Source organism: Zootoca vivipara, chromosome 7 (assembly GCF_963506605.1).
Source record: "Zootoca vivipara chromosome 7, rZooViv1.1, whole genome shotgun sequence".
Taxonomy (NCBI): domain Eukaryota; kingdom Metazoa; phylum Chordata; class Lepidosauria; order Squamata; family Lacertidae; genus Zootoca; species Zootoca vivipara.
The window spans coordinates 88,815,723-88,838,959 of NC_083282.1; the positions used below are offsets into that span (position 1 = coordinate 88,815,723).

The 23,237-nt window shown below is 45.1% G+C and overlaps 1 protein-coding gene across 1 annotated transcript in view; it reads right to left on the reverse strand.

Annotated features, from left to right (window-relative positions):
- Window positions 1-23,237, reverse strand: part of CHRNA4 (cholinergic receptor nicotinic alpha 4 subunit) — a 68,374-nt gene that overhangs the window by 28,034 nt on the left and 17,103 nt on the right. The window contains exons 3-4 of the mRNA XM_035122596.2: window positions 7,684-7,728; window positions 6,703-6,812 (exon numbers count right to left, since the gene is read on the reverse strand). Coding sequence (XP_034978487.2) covers window positions 6,703-6,812; window positions 7,684-7,728 — 155 coding nt within the window. The remainder of the gene's footprint in view (window positions 1-6,702; window positions 6,813-7,683; window positions 7,729-23,237) is intronic.

Consider the following 23,237-nt stretch of genomic DNA (forward strand, 5'->3'; position numbering starts at 1 on the left):
TGTGTATCTATAAAAGCCTGTGCAAATGTTATGCAGATTGGTGCCCTCTTTTCTATGATAACGATTATGTGTAAGGAGCCACCCAATTAAAGGTGCCAGAACCTGAACTCAAGACCTTCTGCGTGCAGGGATATCTTCCACTGAGCTATGGCTCTTCACCAAGTGGATCCTGCCTTGGACCGGTTCCTCCTCCACGTCCTGCTTCACTGAGATTTCTTGGCAGTGCATTCTTAATTTGCAGTAAATACCTCGGTATAAATGCCTGCCAAGTCCCCCGGCCGTTCCTACAAATGGAATTGTCTTAATAAACCAAAACACAATGACTTTCGCCTGCTGACTCGGCAGTTGTCTGTAAGGAATGGTTTGGCTGCTGTTTCATAAAGCAAAAAAAAAAAAATGCTCCCTCCCTGTTGACAGCAGGAGAAAGAGTTGGCAGAAGAAGAGAGGGAAGGGGCAAAGAGAGCACAGGGCAAAGGTGGCCCTTTTCGTAATTGAGATCAGCATGTTGGCACAGGGCAGGGCCAGCAGGTGGAAGAGAAGCCATTGGAAGAACTGACCAAAAGTGTATTCCTTTTCCCATAATGAGCTTCAAACAGTGTTCAGTGAATATACATTGCGCTGCTATCATAAAAACAGCCCTGCGGGACCATGCCAGTAGCCCATCTCATCCAATGACCAACCAGATGCCCACGGGAAGCCTGCAATAGGCAAGAGAATAAAGATATCTTATCTTATCTTAGAAAGAGGAGGAAGGGAGAGAGGAAAAATGAGACATTTGACAGGCACTTGATGCTCGGTCAGCTCCTGTGCGCCGCGGCATGGAGCTGAGCGGGGACCGCCTTCTGTGACACTGGCCGGCTTCCCATTGGCTGCAGGAAGCTCCTGCAACCAATGGGAAGCTGCGCACACCTCTGCACCGGAAGGAGCACTGGAAATAGTGTTTGCGCATGCGTCGGTGTGCACTCCGGCCCACCGCGGCATCTGCGGGACCATGAACCAGCCCAAGCCACAAAAACTTTGCTGACCCCTGCTGTAAAGGGTCTCCGGCTGTTGTTGGACTACGGCTCCCATCATTCCCTAGCTAGTAGGACCAGTGATGGGAATTGTAGTCCAAAAACAACTGGAGACCCAAGTTTGGGAAATCCTGGGCAAGACCTTGTTCTCCTTGTGCCACCAGCTGAAGACTGCTTTATTCCAGCAGACTTTTGGGAATTGACTGCTTTTAAGGAAAAGGCTCTCAATGGTGTGTTGTACTATTTGTCCCGTCCCCGCCATTCGCCACCTGCATTTTAATTGACATGGGTTTTCTTTTACATAGTTCAATTACTTTTTGACCAGGATGTTGGATATGGTTTCAGCCATCTGTGTTTCATCTCTTTTTGTTTTAATTTCTCTCAGCTGCCTTGAAGTTCTGCTTCTGAGAGAAAGGCAGGGTATAAAGAAATAAATAATAAAGATGCAACAACGGAAGCCTCATTGGCATAGGCCTCCATTGGCACACGCCTTTGCCAAGGTCTAGGGCAAGGTTTGGGTCTGCTGCTATTCACTGAGCCTTCGAACTAATCTAACAGAGCTTGCCGAAGAGAAATCCTACCGCATACTAATTCCCCCTTAGGATATTAATTTGGCTTTAGATTCCTCATGAATCTTGACAAGTATATATACTCCCTGGAACGAGCTTCGCCAGTTACTGATTTAATTTGGTCCTCTAGAGAACGACGGTAGAAGCTTTTGACAATAATGAAGCAAGATGAGAGGATAACTGAACAACTATGGGGATGCGTCCCTGGAAGATACAAATCTCAAATCTCAGTTTCACTTCCCCTCGTCTTTATTTCTCCCCGGCGGAAGAAACACGAAAGGCTTCGAGTTGTGTGTTTATGTTTTCTTTGTAGTTACAGCCAAACTAGATTGATGTGACCCAGAAGATCCTGTTGTTGCTGTTGTGACCGGGTGAAGAGGAGTGGTGGGAGGCACCAGCTGGGGAACCCCCCGGGGAAGAAGGCTCAGAGCCAGGGGATTGGTGGTGGGACGATGATGAGTGGTCCGAGGGAGAAGAGGGAGCAGACTGGGAGGAGGAGGAGTTGGAAGCTGAAGAGGTAACAGGGCTTAGTGAGAAAGAAGAGTGGCAGAGAGGAGTCCAGACTCAGAGGTAAGACAGGACGAGAGGGGTCAGGAGACAGAGATGAGGCAGGCTGCTGAAGAATCTAGAGAGTCTCCCCACCCTCTTGAGCCAGCTCCACCCCTATCCCACAGTGTGGTGTAGTGGTTAAGAGCGGTAGTCTCGTAATCTGGTGAAACGGGTTCGCGTCCCTGCTCCTCCACATGCAGCTGCTGGGTGACCTTGGGCCAGTCACACTTCTCTTAAGTCTCTCAGCCCCACTCACCTCACAGAGTGTTTGTTGTGGGAGAGGAAGGGAAAGAAGAATGTTAGCCGCTTTGAGACTCCTTTGAGTAGTGATAAAGCGGGATATCATCAATGGCTCCTCTTCATCCTGGAGAGTAGTGACTAGTGGGGTGCCACAGGGTTCTGTCTTGGGCCCAGTCTTATTCAACATCTTCATCAATGACTTGAGGGCATCCTGAGCAAGTTTGCAGATGACACCAAATTAGGAGGGGTGGCTAATACCCCAGAGGACAGAATCACACTTCAAAATGACCTTAATAGATTAGACAACTGGGCCAAAGCAAACAAGATGAATTTTAACAAGGAGAAATGTAAAGTACTACACTTGGGCAAAAAAAAATAAAAAAAATGAAAGGCACAAATACAGGATGGGTGACACCTGGCTTGAGAGCAGTACATGTGAAAAGGATCTAGGAGTCCTGGTAGACCACAAACTTGACATGAGTCAACAGTGTGATGCAGCAGCTAAAAAAGCCAATGCAATTCTGGGCTGCATCAATAGGAGTATAGCGTCTAGATCAAGGGAAGTAATAGTACCACTGTATTCTGCTCTGGTCAGACCTCACCTGGAGTACTGTGTCCAGTTCTGGGCACCACAGTTCAAGAAGGATACTGACAAGCTGGAACGTGTCCAGAGGAGGGCAACCAAAATGGTCAAAGGCCTGGAAACAATGCCTTATGAGGCAGTCCAACCCTCTGCCAAGCAGGAAACAACATCAAAGCATTCCTGACAGATGGCTGTCAAGCCTCCGCTTAAAGACCTCCAAAGAAGGAGACTCCACCACACTCCTTGGCAGCAAATTCCACTGTCGAACAGCTCTAACTGTCAGGAAGTTCTTCCTAATGTTTAGGTGGAATCTTCTTTCTTGAAGTTTGAATCCATTGCTCAAATACAAGGTTTTGCAATGGTTTTCCACACGTCATCCCGTGAACAGCAGTCGGAAAGGAGGGCAGATTTTGCATTTTCAATGATCTCTCGCCTTTTCACAGAGATTGTAGCCAAGGTAGCTAACCATTTAAAATAAAACTAGAAAAACAAATGTAAATAACTAAGCTGAAAGCTTAAAGCACTGCAGACGTTTCTGTGTGAAAGCCACACAGGAGCAAAACATACAGAGCCTGCTTTAGCTCTGCTCTTATTTTGGAGGGGGGGGGTGTCCAGGGGACTGATAGCAGAGCCTACAAAACTATGGAACCAGAACTATGGAATGGAAGCTATCGTTGGGTTGACAACGGTGGTTCAGGAACAGTCTGCTTCCTGTTGCAAAGGAAGGCAGAGATTTTCCTCAGCCTGGATCACTGGATTCTGAAATGGCAGGAGGAGGGGAGATGAATAAGCTGTCTCCATGGAGACTAGGCTAGGCTACCTCATGCCCCAATGGACCACAATGTGAAGAAGATATGAAGTTGGATACTTTTAGGGTCTCTTGGTTACAGGGTGCCCTAGTGAGATCCTAGGAACATGACGGTCATCCCAAGACAAAGAGGTGGTACTTCTAGACCAGGCATCCCCAAACTGCGGCCCTCCAGATGTTTTGGCCTACAACTCCCATGATCCCTAGCTAACCAGACCAGTGGTCAGGGAAGATGGGAATTGTAGTCCAAAACATCTGGAGGGCCGAAGTTTGGGGATGCCTGTTCTAGACAGTCAAGTCCAGGGGTATGATGAATTTTCTGCCCCATGACCTGCCATTTCCCAATACAGAACCAAAAATTAATGAGGAAAGGGGATGGGGAGAACCCACCAGCAAGTTCATTTCTACTAACCTTCACCTGAATTCACATGAACCTCTCTCCTCTTTGGAATAGAAACCTACAAGTCACGTTTCCTTAACTTTTTGGGGTCAAAATACTATACAGCTTGTAATGGAGTAAGCCTTTAACTATAAGGTTAGTGGAGTTTAGGTGGACCAATGGGGGGGTTAGCTACGGTTAAATTGTAGTCAATTTTAATCTTGCATGCTTTGATCATTGCATGTAATAGCTACTTTAACTGATGCTTTAATAGAAGACTTTATACTTTATTTCCCCATGTAATCATTTCATCATAATCCTCCCCTCACTGTGCCACATGAACTACTCCTTATATTTTCCCTTCCTCAAGATTCAATTAGGTATAATGTGCTTCTGTGTTCCCTTTGAAAGTCTTTGTTGATTCCCTGTTTAGGGAAGCTTTTAATGTTTAAGAAATTAGTGTATTCTAATATATCTGTTGGAAGCCGCCCGGAGTGGCTGGGGAAACCCAGCCAGATGGGCGGGGTATAAATAATAAATTATTATTATTATTATTATTATTATTATTATTATTATTATTATTATTATTATGCCTATGTCTCCCATAAAGTGAAAGGCATTCACTGGTTCCCTACAGTGAATTTTAAATTATATTTTCCAAACTGACTGTGGGGCAACTTATAACCAACATGCTTAAATCTGATTAAGGCATGAAGGGGTTAAGACCATAGAGAAAGCTCTCCTGCCAGGCTTATCTAGGACACTCCTCCACACCTTGGGAAGAAGGGTTATCAAGCCTTTGTTTTTTCCATTCCAGCATGTGAACCCTACCAGGAAAGAATCTGGACTGGTTGCTCCAAGCCCAGACCACGTGGCTTAAGCTAGCCATCTTTGTGTTTCTATACAAATATTTTAGAAACATCTACCACTATGGCACCTAAGTTTTACTGCCTGTGTTTTCTTAATAGAAAAGCACATGCACCTGACCTTTGAAGAATTTGTAAGTAAACCATTTTAACTTAACAAATGTGCGAATTCTTTCTATGCTAAGGGAAGAGGGGAACTTTGAAAGGAGCTTAGATGGGGATATTTTAAAGGTCTTACAGTCTATGTTCTCTCGCCAAAGAGTACTAGCCCCAAACCTGGATCTTAGGCATCCAGGGAACTTCATCCAGGGAATTTGCTCCTTTTTTGCAGAGCAAAACAATCTACATCTTACCTTTGTACAGAAGTTTAGTTTCGACATGCAAACACCACTTTCTATCCTCCACCCAGGAAAGCTAGAACCGTGATGAGAGTTGGAGGACACTTTCCACCCAGCCAAAAACTCTCAAGGAGGTCATGAAAGAGGGCCAATAAGGGGGGTGGCTAAGGAGGGGTGTGTGGCCTGAGGAGCATCCCAGTGGTAAGATAGAGAGACCCAGATTTGGCCTCAAGCTCCCAACCCGATGCATAGGACTGCAAGGTTAGTTAGATTAAGCTCAAGTCTGCTATGCATTTTCCCTGCATTGTTTTGACCCAGATTCATAGTATCCAAATACACATTTGTTCTGGTATACTGAGCTACTGATTCCACACTGACCAGAATCATAATGCTAAATCTGAAACAAATCAACAGGTCCCAACTCCCAGCTCCATGACATTGAAATGCGATAGTTCGATATGTGCGAAGATTACAAAAACAAATACTTCCCTTTCTTTGGCTCTGATCCAGGAAACAAATAATATAATATTAAAATGCTGCTGTTTCGTTTAGCATAAGGTATTCTCATGTACTAATGGATTATTAATTACATAGACCCTGCAGAGGCTATCAGAAGTAAATCTTTAGCAAGAGATGGCCGACTTAAAAAGGAATGATTTGTTCTCGTTTTGGCATGCTTTAATTCCAAAGTGGCTGTTTTGGAGCAGATATTCAGGATTTAATATTTATGCATTGGCTACAGTGGTTTTGGTCCTTTTAAGAGGGAGGTGATCTATGAACAAAAAGTGGGGGAATGCAGCCTTTTTTAGTTTGTTAAACCTTACATCTCATGGCAACTCTGACGGGAAGGGGGCAGCCTTATGCAGTTTCCACCACATCTAAATCTATTACTCTCCCCCCCCCCCAATATCATCACCTCCGTTTCCTCAGATTTAAACAACATTGTAGGGCGGTCAGGAACATGGGACTTATAGTTTAGCTAGGCAAGAGGCTTTAGACAAGAGGCTTCCCCGGTCCACCGACAGGCTCGGTGCACTGGGCTCGAATCTCAGCCTCCTCCCAATGCTGCGCATTGTGCACATGATGTCACAAGCAGGGCACAATGCTGAACATTCCCCAATGTTCCCCAAGCCAGCACCTCTGACTGAGAGCCCAACCAGACTATATCCAACAGGCCCTTCCAAGGGAAGGTGGCCTCACAGATGAGCTGCTTTTAACGGAAACTCGTTGAACAACCCTTCTCTCGCCAAGAAGAAGAAGAAGAAAACACCCAAAATGCTTCCGATGAGACTGTGGGTTTCTGGAAAGCTTTTAAAGCTGCTTTTCCAAAGCAAATGTGTGCAGAATGTCACCTTACTTGTTGTAGAGAACAATGTCCGGCCTCCAAATGAGCTCAGAGGGAATTCGTATAGATGTGACGTTTTCGTAGTCCTCGGGATCCCAGCGTAGCTTATAATCGTGCCACTCCTATAAACCCCAACAAAAGTGTGCATTAAAAAAAATCTACATAGTTAATTGGACTAAAAAGTGAAAATACAGCTAATTAGCATCTTGAGAAAATGGATCACCCAGAGTGACTGGGGAAACAGCCAGATGGGCGGGGTATACATAATAAAATTGTTATTGTTATTATTAAAGGCCTACTGAAATAAGGAAGTATTTGCTATGTGCCTGAAGTTCAGCAAGGAAGGTGCCGTAGGCTGGATGCACTGAGTGCATATATTTTCACTAATATGCACATTTTGTATGCACCCTAGCATATGCATTTTTGCACGAAGTACTTGGTTGGGAGAACTGCATTGCATAGTCACTCATGTATAGACTTTGCACCTGAAATATATCAGCTGGTAGCTAGAAATGAAATCTTTGCTCTGTCTTCAATGGTGCAACTTCCCTTCCATTTTTGGTTGACTCATTCCCCCTCTTAATTCCACATTGTTTTTTCATTGAAGAAACACATCAGTTGGCAAGTTGAGAACAAATATCTGAACACAATCCAGTACTGAGGTCCTGAGCACCACTGAAATGGAGTTGTGCAACTGCATCCACATTTGCCCTCAAAAACGTCCCACTGGAATGCACCCTCTATTTTCTCAACAAATAATAATAACAATAATAATAATAATAATAATAATAATAATAATAATAATAATAATAATTTATTATTTATACCCCGCCCATCTGGCTGGGTTTCCCCAGCCACTCTGGGCAGCTTCCAACAGAAGTATTAAAATACAATAATCTATTAAACATTAAAAGCTTCCCTAAAAGTGAGACATTTGTACTATGTAGGGGAGAAACTGAGAAAGATGGGGGGAAAACATCTTGGTTGACTCACTTGTTTCACCCACACGTTCGTGGTCATCATTTGGTTTTTTTCATCCTGGAGGGGAAAGAGGGGGAAAGTCTGAGTTTCCAGAAGAACAGCCGCTGTCCCCATATAGCTCCTGAAATAGCAGGTTTCGTTATTGCCGTCCACTATTTTTTGCAAGTCACCAGTAATTGCAGTAACAAATGAGATGTTTCCAAACGTCTTAGCTTAGTGTAAAACAGAACACATCTACTTCTCTGCTGCTCAGCAAGCAAACCTACCAGCCTGGGCAGAGCTACCCAGGGGCAGGGCTAGCCGCGAGTGGGGAGCATCCCAGGGGGCAGGGCAGGGGTGTCACCCCCCTCAGGTGACACCCAGGGCGTTCCGCACCCACCGCACCTCCTTCCTCCGCCAGTGGCCTGGTCTCATGCAGTTTCTCTAACAGCTTGCGCTATTGGGGCTATGATTCTATTAGCCACTGAAGGCTAATAGGAGGGCAGCACTTTAGCCTGGCATCCGTCCACCCATTTATTGGGCACAGGGCTGGGCAAACAGGACCCGAGCACAAGAGCACTCTCCTCTCCTGTGGTTTCCTGCAACTTGTATTGAGAAGCATTCCGAGTGTGGCGCCAGAGCATAGTCATTGTGCTTAGTATCCATTGATAGCCCTCTCCTCCTGCATTCCTGCATTTCAGGGGGTTGCAATTGATGACCCTTCAGCTTTTCAAGTCTACAATTCTATGATTCCACGCATTCGTCCGGTCTTCTTTTAAAGCCATCCAAGTTGGTGGCTATCGCCTTCTCTTGTGAGAGTGAGTTCCATAGTTTAACTGTGTCCTGCCTTCCTCCCTCTGGCCCCAGCCTGCAAATCTCCCCGTCGAGAGGGTAGAAGATGGCTGTTCCCTTCTCTCCCCTCTTGTCACTGCTGCTCACAGGGAGCATCGACAGGGCAGCGGCCGCAAGGAGGAGAGCTCAGTGACTTGGGGTCAGCCGTGGGGTCCCTTCTGGGGTGTGGGCCTGGGCAAGTGCCAGGTGTTGCTGATTTCTGACACCAGCCCTGCTTGAATCCCCCCCCCCCTCCGCATGTATTCGGACGGAAGGGTCTGTAGCTCAATGGTTAGGCTCCTGCTTTGCATGTAGCAGATAAGCCTGCCTAGAACCCTAGAGAGTCACTGCCAATCAGTGTAAACAATACAGTGGTACCTTGGTACTCAAACAACTTGAAACCCAAACACTGCAAACCCGGAAGTAAGTGTTCTGGTTTGCGAAGGTTTTTTGGAAGCCGAACGTGCTCCATTTTGAGCGCCACACTTCCGATTTGAGTTTTAAACTTCCAGTTTGAGTGCCACACTTCCCTTTTGAGTGTTATCCTGAGGTCTGTCTGTTTTTGCTATTTATTTTGCATTTTTTTGGGACTCTTTTTGTTTTGTTTTTGTGACTGTGTGGAACCCAGTTCAGCTACTGATCGTGTGATTGCAGTACATCATTTCTTGCTTTCATTTTATGGATCAATGGTCTCGTTAGTAAAATTCATGTTAAATTGCTGTTTTAGGGGTTGTTTTTGAAAGTCTGGAACGGATTAATCCATTTTGCATTACTTTCTATAGGAAAGCATGCCTTGTTTTGGAATGCTTTGGTTTTGGAACGGACTTCCAGAACAGATTAAGTTTCAGAACCAAGGTACCACTGTACTGAGCTAGATGGACTAATTGTCTGGCTCCGTGTAAGGTAGCTTCCTATCTTTCTGTTCAGGTTCTCACCCCCTTTATTTGTTTAAGTACACGTTCAAAACAAAGAAATAGCATTTCCTGTTATCCACCCCGCTGCCCGGGCAGGATAGCTGCATAAGGTGCTAAGCAAGTATACTGTGCTTTTATTTTCACCCCAATAAATTTCTCTTGATTGGTATTGGAATAGTGTGATCTTTATCCTGTATCCAAATGGTCCATTAACTCCCTATAAAAAGGCAGATTAATTCTTTACTCTTGGCATTTTGCTCGTCTCCTGACAATGCTCTCCTCCCCATTTCCTTCCATTTGTTTTAAGTGGGGAAGATACTTTGGGAAGGGGCCAGATCAGGTATACAAAATCAGGCTTGATTTGTTTTGGGTTTTTTTTTATAAAAAAAAAGTCAGCCTGGAAGGGATGGTTGCAGATATGATTAGGAAATGAGGTTTGGGCGGGGGCAGACCAAAGTGTTTTTTGTTTGTTTGTTTGTTTGTTTGTTTGTTTGTTTAGAGTCTCTCAAAGGATTGGAAGGGATAGGTGTACAGAGTGTAAATAATAGAGTCAAATAAACCAAAGGATATGCAAATATTAAAATGTTTGGATAAAGCAGAGCATAGAGATGGATGGATCTGTCAAAATTTCATGTTCTCTCAGTTTCTCATTTTTCCAATTTTCAGTTTCATTTGCTGCATTTCCTCATCAGTTTGACTTTTTAAAAACAAACAAACAAAAAGATCTCATGAAAATCCAGCAGCATTTCTCCTAGTAGGTATTTTTGCAAGCAATTCCCACTGGCTGCTGGGGGGGGGGGGTTGGGGGGAGGAGCAGGGAACTAGATCTGAAATGAATATTCACAAATGTTTAAAATGCAACATTTCATTTTCCTGATGCAGCCATTCTGCATTATCCATTTTAAAAGCAAAAACCGTATCTCAGCATGTGAAATCTGTGTACATTAGATGGGTTAGCACCTCTTGGTTTTGTTTGATGTTGGCAGGCTTTAAATATAGAATTACATAGGGTGCAAAATACTAATTCCCATTACTGGTCACTACCAAATCTTGCCAGATGTAGAGAGGAATTCAGTGTAGTGCTATGGCAATAGTGCCAGATGGAACATTTCCCCTCTCTCCCCCCTGCATGCTATACTGAGGGTTTTTCTGACCCCACCCCCACTACCAATTTGGGGGGAATATGAGGGAGGAAATCCCCATTGTGCCAGCAGAAGTCATTGTAAAGAAACAAAACAGGAAGTTTGAAAATCACCATAATCTATCACTCCATATATATTTTTTAATATTTTATTTTCAAATTCTATAATCACAATATTTTATAAATTGAATACTTTTCCAAAAATACAATATACACTTCCCCCCTCACCCCTCCCCTGGATTCCACACCCCCCCCCCGATTTCTTGCATCTTATTTCATTTCTCCAAACCCTTTGTTTTCCCTCTAATTTATCCTAATTTCCAATTATATACTTTCATAAATGTTATATCAAACCTGCTAACGTTTTAATATATTTACAGTGGTCTAATCTATCACTCCATATTGCCATACACTAACTATGGCTTGGCAACCATCAAATCCTGCAATGTATCAGATTAATAATTAAATTGCATTGGGGGGGGGTTAAATATAGATGTCCAATCTTTGGAGAAGATTTGACCATTGAAAGAACATCTTGAGAACGTTCCACACCCAAAGGTTTGCAGAGGAGATGTTGGCAGTGAATTCAAACTGTGGGCTAAGCACCATGTCCAACGTGTGTCTGACGATGCCCCTTGAGGTATAACTCTGTTGGTGAGCACACAATTATCTCTCTAGCCTTGTCTAGAATTAATAAGAGAGAAAATTGAGCTGACAGGTCCAAAGAAGCCAGTCCCAGGGGTCAGCAGTTAGTACTCAGGCTATATTTTTGTGGCTGCTGAATGCAAGCTTTTATGGGACAATCATAAATTTAGATGCAAGGCACTGGAGGGGCCTCTCAAATAGGGGACTATGACACAGGGCCGTCTTAAGTATATCGGGCGCTGTGGCGCGATGATCCCTCCAGCGACCCTCGCGCTCCGCTGGGCAGGGCCAGGCGCAGCGGGCAGCCGGAGGGCGCGGCGTGACAGGTAGGGACGTTGCCAGCTGTGCTCCGCCTGCTCGGCCGAAGCGGCGGAGCAGGGCTGCAGTCCAGGGAGCCCTAGCTGCCGCCCCGACAGAAGGTTTGCCCTGTTCCTCTTCCCTGCCGCCCCTTGGCGGAGGTAGCTCCGCCGCTGCTGCCGGGAAAGGACGGAAGAGGGCGCAGCACGGCTGTCTGGCGGGCGCAGCACGGCACCCCCTGGCGGCCCGGCGCCCTGGCGCATTGCGCCACCCAGCCTTGCCTTAGGGCCGGCCTGTTAGGGTTCATTCCCCGTCTGCAGTCATAGGGTTATTGTGTATCATATGACTGTATGTGTTTTCATTCCCACAGAGTGGAAGTGACGTAGACAGGATGTTTACGTGGGACTGTTGTTCCTTTGTTCTTTCTCTTTACTGGCTGTGATGCTATGATGGAGAGCTTCCAGTTTGTTTATATGTGAATAAAGCAGTTTAGCCTTATTTACTGACTTGTGTGTTGTTCATCACGTTTGTGAGAGCAATCGCATATTTGGCCTGTGGGACCAGTCTAACAGCTGGCACCCGGGACGGCCGAATTATTGACACGGCCCTGCTATGACAGCTGGGCTGTGGTGCATTAATCCCCGAACAACCAGGGACATCTGCCAAACTGAAAGCCACAGATACCTTCCAGTAGGGAGTATTGCAGCCTTATTATCCGATAAGCATGGCTGGCATGACATAGCATTGTCAGGTTTCGCAAGAGCCCAGTGGGAGTTGACACTGGAGGTTAAATCTCCAGGATCCACTGAGGCTTTTTAGACTGAAACACTAGACTCCATTGTAACAAACGACACATAGTCATGCTCATGTCATAGAGCAGGGGTTGGCAAAGTCTTTGTGGCTTGGGCCGGTTCACGGTCCCGCAGACACTGTGGTGGGCCGGAGTGTGTGCGCGCATGCACACACGCATGCGCAAACGCTATTTCTGGCATTCCTTCCGGCACGGAGGAGGTGTGCGCAGCTTCCCATTGGCTGCAGGAGCTTCCTGTAGCCAATGGGAAGCCGGCCAGCATTGCGGAAGGCGGTGCCTGCTCTGTTCTGCACCGGTTTACTGCGGTGCACATCAAGGATGGCGTTAGAAGCCCACCCACCCATTCCCCGGACAAACAACGTGCTATTGTTGAAGTTTCCACTCCACCTGTAATACCCTCCAACATTTCTCTGATGAAAATAGGGATATCTTATTCAATAATGATAATGATAATATTTTATTTATACCGTGCCCATCTGACTGGGTTGCGCCCAGCCTAACACCATGCAATCCAACATTTTTACAATGAAAATAGGGACATTCTACCACACACTACAAACATTTCTCCATTGAAATAGGGATGTTCTAAGGAAAAGCGGGGCATTCTGGGATCAAATCAGAAACCGGGACAGCTTTTGTAAATCCAGGTCTGTCCCAGGAAAATAGGGACACTTGGGGGGGTCTGCCTGTATTCATTCACCCTGTCTTCCACTGTTTTATTTTATTTTTAATCTTGACAGATTTATACTATGAAAACATTGTAGTCCCCAGAACGCGATGATATCAACAATTCAAAATATGCCCCGGCAGCTGAGATCTACGAACTGGCAAGTTGTGGACTCCCGGCTGCACCTTGGCTCTGTTGACACTGCCATGCAGTAGTTCACACATGCAGAGAACCACTTCATTGCTTGACATGGGATGACTGGCAGGTGCACCCACTGCTCTGAAAAGCAATACCTTTAATGAGGGTGTGAGAAAGCCCTCTCAGTGTGGTAATATTCATGACACCCCCTTCGCTGAACACACAAATGCCTGTGAAGCAGCCCCACGACGGAGAATAGTGACGCCGTCTCCCCCTTTCATCTTCAGTTGCACATTCTAAATCAACTCAAGGCCTGGAAACGATGCCTTATGAGGCTTAGGGAGCTGGGTATGTTTAGCCTGGAGAAGAGAAGGTTAAGGGGTGATGTGATAGCCATGTTCAAATATATAAAAGGATGTCATATAGAGGAGGGAGAAAGGTTGTTTCCTGCTGCTCCAGAGAAGCAGACACGGAGCCATGGATTCAAACTACAAGAAAGAAGATTCCACCTAAACATTAGGAAGAACTTCCTGACAGTAAGAGCTGTTCGGCAGTGGAATTTGCTACCAAGGAGTGTGGTGGAGTCTCCTTCTTTGGAGGTCTTTAAGCAGAGGCTTGACAGGCATATGTCAAGAATGCTTTGATGGTGTTTCCTGCTCGGCAGGGGGTTGGACTGGTTGGCCCTTGTGGTCTCTTCCAACTCTATGATTCTAACTCTCTTTCTCTACCCTTTTCCTTCTGACCAGGGCTAGTCTGCCTTTGAGGCAGAGTGAAACAGCCCACCTTGGGCGGCAGAATCCTGCGGGGTGGTACCTCTCAGGTTGCTCTGCCCACCACTGCTGGGGTTGTGTGGCAGTGGCAGCTGTAGTGGTGGCTTCTGGTGAGATGTCTCTGGAAGCCACCACAGCTGCACGGCCCTGATAAGCGAGGCTTTGACTCAGGCGGCAAAAGGGGACAGGCAGCCCCTGCTTCTAACACTGGCTTCTTAGACCATGTGTGCTTAACGGCAGCTTTTCTCTGCAGCTTTTCCCATTCTTCTCTCCCCAAGTCAAAACTGAAATGAGGAGCATCTTCTGAGGTCACTGATTCTCCTTTAAGACTCAGATACCACAGCATCCTTCTTAATAAAACATATACAGATGGTCAACTCTGTCCGTTTCAGTTTCTGTTTTTCCCTTCTGAAGTTCAGTTCTTAAATCTTTTCCACATCAGTGTGTGATTTTTTAAAATAAATAAATAAAAGTTTGTTGTGAAAATTCACCTGCATTTTAGTGCAAAATTATCCTGATGCGCACAGGCTTACATTCAATTTTGCCTATGGCACACATTTTTTGCAACCCAATTCCCCCTACTATTATGCATTTGTCATGGATGCTTTAGTTTAGACTCTACAATTTTATGATTCTATGATTCTGGTCTGTCATTTTCACTATTACTGTGCACACTTTGCCTCAGTATATGTCTATTTGTACCCATTGCTTCACTGGAGAAGTCAGGGAATTTCCAATTTTCAAAGGACAGCTGAGTTTCACTTCTCGTATTGTTTCAGAAAGTAAAAATTAGGTAGGTTTGCCTTCGAACGTGAACTAAGTCAGATTTCTCCCCCATCTCTACATGGCTGCGATCCTTTATTATATGCCTGCTGGATGCAAGTGTATTTCTGCAGCCAGACCAAAGCCAGGATCATAAGCCAGCAGTCCACAGACAAACATAATGTCTGCTGCTTATTTGTTTAGCCAGAATCACACTTCCCTCCCAGAGGAAACCTATGGTGTGAAATGGTTCTAAGTAGTAATATTTTCACTTCCAGACTCTCAGACAAATCTTGGATAAAAGCATGTGCTGAACGCTTGGGGAGAAACCATTATCACCCCTACCTTCTTTTTTTAATGCTTGCTTCTCATCACAGACATTGAAGGGCAAGGGGGTACACACACAGACTCCACATTTTCCTCTCGTTCTCTCTCTCTCTCTCTCTCTCTCTGTTTTCCAGTCGCTTCAGAATCAGTCTGCTGCGCTCATCCCATACCCTCCAAGATTGCTCCCATGAAAACAGGGACATCTTATTCAATAATGATAACAATAATAATTTTATTATTTATACCCTGCCCATCTGACTGGGTTGCCCCAGCCACTCTTGGCGACTTCCAACATATATAAAAACATGATAAAACATTAAACATTTTAAAATAACTTCTCTATAAAGGGCTGCCTTCAGATGGCTCAGAGGTCAGATAACTCCATACCCTCCAACATTTCTCCGATGAAAATAGGGACGTCCTAAGGAAAAGCAGGACATTCCGGGACCAAATCAGAAACAGGGGTGACTTCTGTTATACTGGGACTGTCCCTGAAAAATAAGGACACTTGGAGGGTCTGTCATCTGCCTCTTTCAATATCTCTTCCTTCCCTCTGTTTCTGATCTCCGCCACTTGCCAGACAGGTGTTTAAGCCGCCCACTGGGAAAGTGTAATTCAAAGGTGGGGGGAAGTGATTGCCCAGCAGAAATGGGCAAGCTTGGAAATGATTCTTTTTTAAAAAATGGCTCACATTTTGTCCAAGCTTGCAGTATTTGCCTCGTAGGAGATGGGGAAACCTGTCGATTTCAGCTTCTTGTACTTTCTCATTCTCCTACTCCTGAATTCACTCCTCCATATTTCCACATCAGCTTCCAGATTGTTCAAAACCAAACAAGCCCCCATGAGAATTTAGCAGCCTTTTTCTCCTAATATACACATTCTTGCATGCAGTTTTGCTTATCGTAATGTATTTTTGTATATTATTTTCAATTGCATAAGCATTCTTACACACACCCTCTTTGTACGCATTGCTTGTCTGGAGAATTCTGAGAAATGCGAATTTTGAAACTTTGCAGTGCTCCAGTTCGAACACTGTTTCAGAAAGTGCAAATTATGCAGATACGCCTTTAACTGAGAGCGGATTTAAATTTATTCCCCTCTTCCAGTGTTGAGGTGGGGAGTGTGAGCCCCCCAGTGCCCTTCTGATCCCAGGAGAAAGAGCTGCACAGCAACTCTACCTTGGGGCAATCTCACTTTAATGGCCTGCATGAGTAACAAAGATTTTATATTTTCTCTCCTTCTCTTTTTCCAGCCAACCTGCAAAAGAGGTCATGTACAAACAACTTGTTCAAAACTAGGCTGCTCCCCCGTTAACTTGAGCACCGAATTAATTCAGACTGCTAAAGGCCGGCACTTTCTCAGCTAAGGGCACCCCTCTGTCCTTTGCTGGCTCCCGCTGTGTCAAACAACCACTGCTGTGATCCCTAACATCCAAACACAGCCAGAGGTGTCCTAATATGCTTGGATTGAACAAGGATTTAGAATGCGGGCTAATCCCAGCACTATTTCACACAGCCCAAAATGCCTCTAAGCCAGAGGCGAATGATGGGTTACAAAAGAGATCTGTGAACAGGGCGGCGAAGGTCTTTGACTAGTACAGCTCCATGGGGTGCTGAAAATGGGGATTGTTAACTCTGCTCCAACAGGCACCATCTGGCAAGTTTTTAGCAATCGGGGAAGAACTTCTAGACTAATTTTGGGTGAGTTCAAAGCAAATGAGGAGGGTGAAACTTGCTCTACTTTTCTGAAACTTTGAAGTGTGGTGCATTTTGAGGGCAGGAGCTAAAACCTATCGGTGCTTTCTCTGGACTAGTGGCCAAGATTTTGTCTTCCTCAGAATTCCCTGGAATGACTCACCATCTTCAGTCCCTAGTGTAGTATCATAGGCAGCAGGATGCTATTGGTGTCCATTAAGATCCCTTCCGCCTTTTTTTTTTTTTTTTAAATGAAGGTGTTTCTTTCAGCTTTTCTGTTGCTTAAGGGACTGTCGCTTTTGGTGTAAAGGGTGTTGTGTATTCAGTAGCCTGTGTTTGACTGAGCTTGAGTCTGGACTAAGGATTCTGAGCCCCTGTGTTCTGAATTGATACATGACAATCACAGAACATTTCAGGATTTGGGCCTCTGCCATTGGCCCTTAAACTCTGAGTCATGATTCGCAGCTTGGAAGTTTAGATAGCCAATCACGTTGGGAGTGGGAGTGGCCCAGGCCTTCAGAAATGTATATAAGCAGCTGCTTTGCCCCTGTTATCCAGTTATGTAAAGGTTCTTGCTGTTATCACTGTGTCTTGCCTCCTGGGAACCCACCTACATTTCAAGGGGTGTGTGTGAGTGTTGCCTGCTTCCTTTGTTTATAGGAAACCTATTCTTCTCGGAGAGCTATGGTTCCCAGAGTTCTCTGGAAAGGGGTGTTGACTATTCAACCATTCTGAAAATTGTAGCTCTCTGGGCAGAATAGAGGTTATCCAGCAACTCTCAGCCCCCTTAACAAACTACACTTCCCAGGATACTTTGGGGGAAGCCATGGCTATTTTAAGGGTTATGACACTGCTTCAAAATGGGCAGTGCAGATAACTTGCCTTCTAAGGGGTGTAGTCGCATTGAACTTTAGCTGAATCGGGGCCATTGTCTCTGATCGCAGACATTGCCACTTCTGCAGTTTATTGATTCATTTATTTTTTTCAAGCCCAGCATTTTGCTGTATGTCCAAGGCAATTTACTAAAACAATTAAATTAGTTCATCCTCAGTAATTTCTTATTGTGAGCCGGAGTGCTCTTTGGAATGTCAATGGCTCACAGATTGCGTTTCTACATGGTTAGCATGTGAAGCACACAGCAAGACAGGGTGGGGATGGGGCGGAGGGGAGATGAGAGAAAAGAACGACCTTTCTAGCTAGAACTTGGTGGTACTGGAGGTCTGAAACACGATGCATTAAATTCCCTGTGAAATTCAGCACAGTTTTAAGAGCTACTCTAGAACAGTGGCTTGCAATATAATCTTTTGTGCCCCCCCCCTACTCAGTTCAATGGGATCTACTGCCAAGTAGGTGTGTAGATGTGTGTTCTGTTTTGTTTTTAATCATAGAATTGTAGAGTTGGAAGGGACCACATCTGGTCCAACCCACTACAAAGCAGGAATTTTTCACCCAACGTGGGGCTTGAGCCCACGACCCTGAGATTAACAGTCTCCCGCTCTACCACCTGAGCTATCCCAGAAGAACAAGAGCAGCCTTAAGAGACTGAGCTATGACTCTGGAAGACCCTGGTTCCAATCCTGCCTGCCCTATGCAAGTTACCAGCCCTCTGCAGACAGCTGTTTTGAACCCATAGTGGGGAAATGTAGATCTTGCTGGTTTACCCTGTTCCCCTCCTACAGGCTCTGCCATGTAGGGGTCTTTGTATAGGGGTCTGAACCTACATAGGCTGAACCTTGTGAACGGGGCTTATAAATGGGCTTGGCTTGGGGGATCCTGATCTGCCAAACATTGAAATTTGATTGATCATCTGCACAGGAGTCTTGTCTGTCCGCCTCGGTCCCCCCCCCCAACCCAGCTGCAATGAGGATTATGCAAACAAACAATAATTAAGGCCATAATATTTAAACAGTCATGGCTTCCTCCAATGAATTTTGACAAGTGCCGTTTGTTTAGGGGGTTGAGAGTTGTTAGGAGACCCCCTGCTCCACCCACAGAGCTACAATTTTCAGAGTGGTATAACAGTTAACTCAGCTTTCCACAAAACTCTGGGAATTAGCTCTGTGAGGTGAATAGGGGTCTCTTAACGATTTGCAGAACTGAACTGAATTTCTGCCCCATCCCCAGGGAGAGGAGAAGGATCGCTGCCCTCCACAATCTCCACCCAAGATCATTCTCTGGTTCAGCCAGTTTGCAGATCCCTCCACCGTATGCACTTTGCAAGTCTAATATATATTTGCATCTTTCCCCCTTCTTGGGAGGTTAAGCTGGGACAGCACTTCAAAGCATATGTATCGATTGAGGCCCTTCTCCATAATTTAGGAAAGTCTATCTTGGTTAATGTACCACCACCATGCAACCCGCTGAATTATTCAGCAGCAGCTTAAACTCTGGCAACCGCAGATGGGTCTGGACTTTCCACTGTGATTTCCCAGACATGAGGAAATGGGAGATGGGCATTTCCCTCAAAACTCAGACTCGGCTGTAAGATGATGACGGTTTATTAAATGTCTTCCCTGCTCTTTCTCACAAAGGAGCCCAGGGTGAAAAACAGCAAAGGAATGCAAATAAAAAATAAAATAAAGGCACATTTAAAAGAATATTTTGAAATGGTTGGTACAATTTATGTCAAAAGACAGCACAGCTCACCATAGTAGGGAAGACTGTGAGCAGGTGACCAAGGTTCCTGCTCAGTCTACTTTCCAAGTGATGAAGTGTTTGATGGGTGTCTTTCAGGGCCCTCCTGCTCTCCCTTTTTATTTTTATGGACCAAGTTTCCCTTCAAATAGAGAGCCCCTGATGGTATGGTACCAACGGTGGAAGAATGGCAGATGAAAATGTTAGAATATATGGAACTGGCTGATCTGACCGGGAGGCTTCGCGACCAGGGAGAAAAGTCGGCAGAAGAAGATTGGAAGAGTTTTAAAGCTTATTTGAAGAAATTTAGTATTGTAATCGATTAGTAAGGTATGGATTTTGAAACATAGTAGAAGTTTCAGCTTAGGCAAGGGATTAGAGATAAAGGAGAAGATAAAAATATAGTAGATAATGGTTACCATAATTAAGAATTTGTATAATTATAAGATAAGATAAAAGGATAATGAAATAGAATTGCTAAATAGGATTAGTAGTGAATCGCAGCAGGGAAGATTCGAGGAAGTCACAGCACAATGATTAGGCCTGGTGTTAAGATCAATGAAAAAAAATGTTTTTTCTTTATTTGTATTTTTGTTGTTGTTGTTTTATGTTTTATAAAAAAATAAAAAATTGAAAAAAACAAATAGAGAGCCCTTGTGAATTGTACCATTTTCTGTGAAGCGGGACACATGGGTGACTCTAGGATGAGATAACTGGATTGTAGCAGGAAAGAGCAGACCTCCAAGACTGTGTGATGGGTACCCAGAGGAGGTACATCAATGAAATTCCTTGCCAGTGTCTTGTTTTAGTTCTAAAATCTATATCCCATTTTCAAGCCAAGAAACAGAGGTTCTGACAGAAATGTCCTGCAGAGGCTGGTCAGACCAGGATGAAGGGTGGGAGGAGATCAAGGAGTTAGAGGCTGTTGACCCCAGGAAGGGACCCAGCAGGCTGGGATGGACCACGCTGGGGCCCCATGGGGTACCAGACTTGTCTGGGAAGGACATGGCAGGTGGAGAGTCCGATCCTGGGGAGGTTGATCCACACGGCCCCATCCGAAGCCCCTGCTGTGTCTCCCACTTGGTTGAGCCCTCCTCATTCACCTGCTTCTACTGGCAAAACTCCACCTTCTGCTGGTGAGCCAGCACATGCAGAAGAGATGCTTGGTGACAAGACTAGAGCCAAGTTGGCACTGCCTCTGTAGAGACATGGAGACACCAGCGCGAGTGTGAGCAGAAGGAGTTCTCATCGGCGTACCCAGTCCAAAGATGCAACCCACTTGCCATACTACTTTATTTGTTTGCTTGCTTGAATCATTTATGTCCTACCTCCCCCCCCCCTCCAAGCATCTCAAGGTGGCTAATATGGTTGACCCCTTCCTCATTTAATCCCCACAACAACCCTGTGAAGCTGAGAGTCCATGACTGGCCAAAGGTCACCCATTGACCCTCCTGACCAAGTGTTGTTTCAACCCCTGGTCTCCCAGGTCCTATTCCAATACTCTGACCACTAGAGGAAGGCATGTTTGGCAAATCCTCCTCCTGATCAACTTCAGTCTGGAAACATATGTCCCCACTGTGGAAGGATGTGTGGATCCAGAATTGGCCTCCACAGTCATTTAGAGAGACACCATCAAGACCATACTCGTGGAAGACAATCTTACTTGGCTACGAGTGATCACCAAAGAAGAAGAATTCCAATAGTCTAGCCATTATACCACACTGGCTCTCAATAAAACCAGTAAGCATGTCAACTGCTTATTTTGAATCAACTTCTTTGTTTGCTTAGCCATGTCTAATGCCTGGTGCACCACACTGAGTTGAGCTTTTCACATAAAACATCTTCCAATTGGAGTTTTTCACCAGCGGGAACCAGGACATAAATATAAACAGAAGATTTATATGGAATTTGTTTTCAAGTAGCCTGCTGTTACCTGCTGCTGTTGGTTTGCTTTGGAAGTGGTTCTTAGTTTGGATTGCATTTCAGTGCAGGCAGGCAGGCTCACCATCAGCAGAAAGAACTGCCAAGTATGTAAATCCCAACACACTCACTGGTGTCATCGCTGCATCAGGTATTTCCTTATCCCATTCTCAATCGCTGCCACTACTAGAGATCCAGGGGAAATATGTGACATGATAACATCGTGGCAGATCACAGCGGTGTCCACATGTTACATTCAACGAAGGTACAATTTGTGTACACAGGTAGTTGAGCTGCACACTCGTAGCATGCGTGGCAGAGCTGTAGATGTGAAAATGGCCCAGTCACTGCATACACAAATACTGGGCTAGTGTGTCTTATTGGATTGCTCCCCAAGTCTGATGAGGATATATTTAGGAGGACTATCTAATCCACTCTGCAGCATAGAGGAGAAACACCTATCTCTCCTCCTTCCTGTAGAGTTCCCAAGGAACGAGCTCATGTAAGAAGACACACCCTACAATTACGCAGCGTGGGGTTGTGCTACTACAGAGCAGCCGTGCTTCAGCTGGGGGAGGGAATGCTTTTACGTGGCTGCAGTCGTGGCTGTTGGCACAGTGAGCTTCCTTTAAAAAGGTTGTTCCGAAGCTATTATCTGAAAAGTCTGTCCGTCGAGCGATGAATCATCCCTTGCACATATATAAAGGTCATTATAATCATAGGACAAATCGATGCAAAGGTACATAAATTTGCCTTTATCATTCCCGCCTTTGCCTGGGAATATCTGGGTATAAGGCAACATTACCTAAAATGCCAGCCATCCTTCTGCAACCATCATTCACTGAGGTTAAAGCGGGGGGGGCGCGGAATATTCCAGCTGTGTGGGCTACAGACTAGTCCTCCAATCTAAGCTAGACCACACATTGGAAGTAAAGGCTCATGTGATGGAATGCAACGATACAGTGGTACCTTGGTTCTCAAACTTAATCCGTTCTGGAAGTCCGTTCCAAAACCAAAGTGTTCCAAAACCAAGGTGCACTTTCCCATAGAAAGTAATGAAAAACGGATTAATCTGGTCCAGACTTTTAAAAACAACCCCTAAGACGGTAATTTAACATGAATTTTATAATAATAATAATAATAATAATAATAATAATAATAATAATAATAATTATTTATTATTTATACCCCGCCCATCTGGCCGGGTTCCCCCAGCCACTCTGGGCGGCTTCCAACAAAACAGAAATTCTAAAATACAGAAATCCATCAAATTTTACTATGTAGCGAGACCATTGATCCATAAAATGAAAGCAATAAACAATGTACTGCAGTCACACAATCAATCAATCAGTAGCTGAACCGGGTTCCACACAGTCACAAAAAAGAGAGCCGCAAAAACGATGCCAAATAAATAGCAGAAACAGACAGACCTTAGCGTAACACTCAAAACGGAAGTGTGGCACTCAAATCGGAAGCCTAACACTCAAATTGGAAGCATAACACTAAAACTGGAAGCGTAACACTCAAAACGGAGCACGTTCGGCTTCTGAAAAAAGTTCGCAAACCGGAACACTTACTTCCAGGTTTGCTGTGTTTGGGTTCCAAGTTGTTTGAATACCAAGGCGTTTGACAACAAAGGTACCACTGTATATTAAAGGTCTTTCCATACAGTAGTATGGATTAAGCCAAGCTTTCTTCCAGCCCTGAGTGATGGAGCTCAAATGCGGTTCCCAGACCAGAAGTGATGTTTGCTGTGCAGTTCTAAAAAGCAGAGTGGGACCTCTCACATACTAACCCATTTAAACAAACATCCTTGAGGGTGTTTAGCTCTGCATTTGCTCATGATCATAGTTTATGGACACCGGTTGCCTCTGGCTTTTAAGAGAACAACAAAGTCACTTCCCCTCCACCACCCACCCCACCTTTGAGTTTTGGCCCCGGACGCGTCACTCCCGCTGCGTCCAATCTGGACGCACGGGGGCGTGGCTTGCGTCTTTGAAAAGCAGGCGCGCGGCTGGGGCTCAGCCTCTTTGTTC